The sequence below is a fragment of the Myotis davidii genome, unplaced genomic scaffold, assembly GCF_000327345.1.
Source record: "Myotis davidii unplaced genomic scaffold, ASM32734v1 scaffold289, whole genome shotgun sequence".
NCBI lineage: Eukaryota > Metazoa > Chordata > Mammalia > Chiroptera > Vespertilionidae > Myotis > Myotis davidii.
In genome coordinates this window covers 803,228-808,726 of record NW_006299717.1, presented here as the reverse complement: position 1 = coordinate 808,726, position 5,499 = coordinate 803,228, and the positions used below count along the sequence as shown (strand labels likewise).

Genomic DNA, 5,499 nt, shown 5'->3' with positions numbered 1-5,499 from the left:
TCAGTAACTTGCTCTGTGACACAGAGCTCAGAGGGAGAGCAGCCAGGATGGGGACGGCTCTCTGTTCTAGGACCAGACTTCACGGCCTCCCGTTGCGCTGGCTCACCTTCCTGCCCAGGCCCCAAAGTGGCACTACTTTTGTTCGTGCGCCTGGGGTGCTGGGCAGGCCACAGAGTCAGAGGTTTTCCAACAGGAAGTAGATGAGGATTCCTCTGCAGAGACACCCTGACTTCTGAGAGGACCCCGTGGTTGGGAGTGGGGACCAAGGGGACAGGACGGGGGCAGCACAGACACAGAGGGAGGATTGAAAGGAACTAGAAAATAAACAGAGTGAGGGAGAAAGAGGACAACAGGGGAGTGAACCCGGGGCCCGGAGGGCAGTGCAGGGCAGTGCGAGCTTTCGGAAGGAGGATGTGGTAGGAGTGACCTGCCCATTGGCTGCGTGGGATCTTGTTCTCAAGTCTCAGGAGGGTCGGGTGGTGGGGTGTGTGTGCTCGGGGTGCATGCCTAACCAGCCCGGGGGTGGCCTGTGTCACAGTGACACTTTGGGGGCAAGGAGGTGGCTTGTTTGGTCTCCCCAAAGTCTCTCCACGGCAGGGAGGAGACCGCGAACATTGGTTGAATGCATGAAGGAATGGATGGGCTGAGGCGCTCGGCTGGAGTGTTAGCAAGACGCTGTGACATGCTGTGTCGGTAATGGCCACACGGCTCTGTGCTTGGGGGTGCTCACTCTGTGACTGAAACCACCTGGGGACCCTCAATGGCTGCACGAGGGTCTGATGTTCTCAGGACGCCTTACGGATCAGGAGGCAGAGGAGGGAAGTGGGACAAGCTGCAGGTGGAAGGAAGACCCCCGTGGTCATATCTCTTGGCTCCCCTAGATGGCAGCAGTAGACAGGGCTGGCTGCTCCTGCAGCCTCAGCCGCAGCCTCAGCCTGGAATAGGGGGGAGGAGGTGCCAGCAGCCTCCAGCTCTCCCTTCCTGATACTCTTCCTGCTCCTCATTCCACCTCACCAGCCAGGGGTTCATGCACCACATCTGCCTGCTCAGAGGCAGCACCTCTCCAGCTGTTTCAGGACCCAACAGCTGGACCCACTTCCTAGAGAAGCTCCAGGCCTGGGCGGGCACGGCCTCTCTGCCGGCCCAGGGCAGCCCCCAGCCTCCGTGGAGCCCTCTGAGCTGGGGGGTTGGGGGCCTCCGTGAAGCCCTCTGAGCTGGGGTGGTGGGGGGTGGGGGGCTCTGCGGAGCCCTCTGAGCTGGGGCAGGGGGGACAAGGAGAAAGAAAGGGCACCTTCTCTTTTCCTCCTCCAGCTGTGACCGCAGCTTCTCTTCATGCAGGTCTGGCACCGCGGGCGCGGGCATGTTCTCTGTGACACCTGGAGAAGGGAGAGCGATGCTCATGTTTACCTCAACGAGGAAGGAAGCCAAAGGGTTAGGGCGCACCCCAAGATGAAAGGGGACTCTGGGAGTTCCTCTGGGGCCTTGGGATGGGACCTGGCCGGCCCCTCCCCTGGCTGGGACCTCTGCTCCGATGGAGACCCCCGGAGGCTCCTGTGAGTCCGCTCAGCCAGTCGTCCGTCCACTGCCCAACATCGTCAGGGGAGGAGAATTCTTCCTTACGTCCCACTAGTCCTTTTGCTATTAGGTTCACACATTTCCTCTAGAATCCCCAGGGAGGATGAAAAATAGCATCGCCCATCCTCGGATACAGAGCCCTGTGCAAACCAGAAAAACACCACTAAACCGGCCCACATCTTTCCTGTGCCAGCCGAAGGGTCCAGTTCTCTAGCCTCCTGGTTTTGACTTCCCTCTAAAGCAGTGGTTCCCAAGCCTGACTAACCCAGGCAGTGCACCCAGAGCTGAGACCCACTCTCAGATCCCCTGCCCATTCCAGGGGCATGGCCAGGCCGCGGGGAGGGCTGTGTCCCCCACTGGGGATCAAGCCCGCAACCCGGGCATGTGCCCTGATCGGGAATCGAACCGCGACCTCCTGATTCCTAGGTCGATGCTCAACCACTGAGCCACGCTGACTGGTCAGCTCGGTTTCCTCTTACTTGAGCTGAGAGCTACCACACTAACTTCTTTCACCTCCACTTTGGATCTTTGCAAGAGCATAGCATGTCCTCCTAATTTGCTGGCTCTTTAAATATCTTAAAAATAACATCGACAACAACAACAAAATACCATGTGTGTTTGGAGCTTTAGTCTCAGGCCGGCTCTTCCCTCATCGAGGACTCACTGACAGCTGTCTAACTGATCATAAGTCTAGAGCTCGAGTCTGGACAGAAGACTCCAGCGAGGTCTGCAAGGGGCAGGGCTCTCCTGGCTGTGCCGGCTTTACGCCTTTATTTCCATAGCAGGGGAATACTAACAATGACCATTGACTGAGTGCCTTCTGGATGCCGGGGTCTGTCAAGTGCTAACGGAGCAGGGAAGGCGTTGCCATTTCATGTCAGTTAGATTCGGAGGCTCAGAGAGGGCTGTGAATAACCCGAGGTCACACAGTTGACAAGGGACAGACCTGGTTCCAAAGAGCTAGGCGTTTATTCCAGGCAGCGCCCGGGACTGTATTCCAGCCGCTTGGTCGTTGTCACGGCCCTGGCAGGCTGTCATTGGCCATTAGGAAGCTTGAGGTCAGTTTAACACGTTCATATTTTTATTTTATTTATCCTCACCCAAGGATATTTTTCCATGGATTTTTAGGGAGAGTGGAAGAGAGAGGGAAAGATAGAGAGAAACATCGATGTGAGACAAACTGAGGTACATGCTCTTGACCAGAATCTGACCATGAATTTGGTCCGCAGGCTGATGCCCTATCCACTGAGCCAAACCGGCTAGGGCTAAACATTTTCATATTTTTATGAGTGGTTGTCAAAGCACCCTATTTCAGTGTGATTGTCCTTTTGATCACAAATGCAACACCCCCCATTTATTGGGGGGTTAGCTTGCTGAGAGGGACTTATTTTCCCCTTGGGCTGCTGCTCCTGTCCTCATCGGACTCATTGATAAATGCGCTAAGCAGACTAGGAGTCTGTGCTGTGTCTTCCAGGCACCAGTCACTTTCTCTCCCTTGCGTCCAGTGACGACTGTGACTTCTGAAGTGACTGAGCAGTGTCTGACTCCTCATTGAAACACAGGAGATGCAGACGCCGCAGACTCCAGAGCTGCGGACTCCACTGTCGCCCACGTGGTGTGCCTGACGGGCCCTGAGGAGCCAGACAGCCTGGCCATGCGGCCACGGGCCCCCAGCACAGGCGCCGGAGCCCCTCCGAGGCCGGGGCGGGCCCTGCTGCTCTGTGTCCCCAGTGCATTGCTCATACTCCACAGACAGGGTGCACTCGCGCCTCCTGGGTTCATGGCCCTTGTGCTCTGAAGGAGGTCAGACGTGAGAAACTGGAGAAAGTATCTTACCGACAAACGGGCAATGGCAGGATGGGACGTGGACAGAACACTCCTCTCTGAACAGTGTCTGAAACAGGCAAACGTGCCGTCCAGCCTCTTAAAAAGAAAAGCTGTGGGTCTCCTTCCTCCTGTGGGGCCCACACCTGGGAACCCCTGAGAAGCTCATGAAGGCCCTGCTCTGTGGTGACTGGCTGGGCGTCCTGCAGCCACACGGCCTGACAGGCTGCTGGAGGCAGGGCTCTCGGCTGCACTGGGACATCTCAGCCAGCCCCCTGCCCCCCTGAGGCAGTCTCTAGGGGCCTCGTGAAAAGCAGAGGGCGGGGCGGCTGAGCCGGGGAGGCTGCCCAGCGTGCGTGCAGGGCCCTGGGCAGGAGTGGGGCTCCCGCTTCCCCCGTGGCTGTCTGCCTTCTCCTGGGGCACCGTGTGGGTCTCCTTGGCAGATGGGAGTTACAGGTGCCTTGGAAGCCCGAGGCTGTCCGGGAGCCCAGGGCAAGGAGAGCATCCGGAATGTAGCTGAATGAGAAAGGAGACCATGTCAGCCACCCCATGTGGGGCATGCCTTGGCCCCACTCACTGTGCCACCTCACTTATTCTCATCACTCCAGCGGGCAGGTCTCATCCCCTCCGTTTTCCAGACAAGGAGACCGAGGCTCAGGGTGACAGGGGGCTTGCTCAATGCCATCAAGCTGCCATGCAGCAGAGCCAGGCCCTGACTCCAGGACTAGTCACTCACTCACTCCCATCACAAACGTTGATGCGTGTGGGCACGGGCCCGCTCCTGTGCCAGGGCCGTCTCCTGGGAAGGCAGATAGACCCTCAGAAACCACGTCTCTGTGGAACGCCAGGGGCTGAGAGCTGCCGCAGGGGGAAAGAGAAAGCTGGAGGGCAGCCACGTGAGGCGGGAGGCAGGGGCCTCTCTGAGGAGGGGCATTTGAGCAGGGACCTGCATGAAGAGAGAGAAGGGCGTGCAGAATTCAAAGGAGAGAGAAAGGAGTGAGTGCAAAGAGCCTGAGGTGTGTCTGCTGGTGCATCTGGAGAGCGGTGGGAAGGCCAGCATGTTGGGAGTGTACCCCCTCCTACCTGCCATGATTTTGGGGCTCCAGAGAGATCCCTAAAGCTCCTCTTCCCATTCCCCGTTCTCTGCCACCCCACACACTGCACGTGCGCACACAGGGAGAGGGAGAGTGGTGGGAGCGGAGGCCAGTGAGGAGGCCCAGTCACAAAGCACCTTGTAGGTCATGGGAAGGACGCCGGCTCTGAGAGAGGCCAGAGGCTGGAGGGTTTTGAGTAGAGGAATAGCTTGATCTAGTCCTTTGATATGTAGGCCAAGCGGTTTCTTTGCTGAGCAAGACAAAGCTGCTCCAAAGTGAAGAATCGTTAATGTGAGGTGGCGCCAGGATGCCGAGGGCCTGAAAGGATCTGGGAGAGAGAGCTGGGGCATGGGACCTTGGGCAGCCAGAAAGAGGGCACGGTATCCCCCCAAGACACAAGCTATCCGCGTTGTCATGACAACCAAAGGGGCCTCTTGCCAAAGGTGATGTCTGCTTAGTGAAATGCTTTGTAACCCACCAGGAGACAGCCCCTGGCTGGCCTGCTGCTTCCTGAGCTTGGCTCACCATCCTCTCTGCAGACCAGCAGGGCTGGGAACTCAGAGGAAGTGAACAGACGCGCTGAGCGGCGGAGGGGGCGGCACCAAGGGCATCGGGCTCTGTGTGTCTCCATGCCCACTGGGACTGTGGCCAGGGACAGGCCCTCCAGTCACCTGACAGGAGGCACAGGAGCCCTCCCCTCAGGCACAGGGTCCGGCTGGGACAGGGCATGGGAGGCCACAGCCCCGAGTGGCCTTTGGGTCACACTGTGACTCCGTAGGGCAGCCGGCTCCAAAGCCACACAGAAGCGAGGAGGGAGGGTTTCATGCCAGCAGCCGTGGGTCTGAATGCCACACACGGAGGAAGCCCCGAGCTGTCAAACAGTGACTGAAACTTCAAACGGGGCGCACACGGTCCCTGCTCTGAAGTGTCAGGTCTTTGGGAACCAGCAGCACGAGGAGGACAGGGGCCCTTGCTGGGAAGGCCAGACTCCTGTGTGCCCCTCCTC

General features: G+C 58.6%; 1 protein-coding gene across 1 annotated transcript in view; it reads right to left on the bottom strand.

The window, feature by feature from the left end:
* Positions 1-5,499, bottom strand: part of KIF6 (kinesin family member 6) — a 255,403-nt gene that overhangs the window by 18,229 nt on the left and 231,675 nt on the right. Inside the window, exon 12 of the mRNA XM_015571886.1 lies at positions 1,292-1,376. Within this exon, the coding sequence (XP_015427372.1) occupies positions 1,292-1,376 (85 nt within the window). The remainder of the gene's footprint in view (positions 1-1,291; positions 1,377-5,499) is intronic.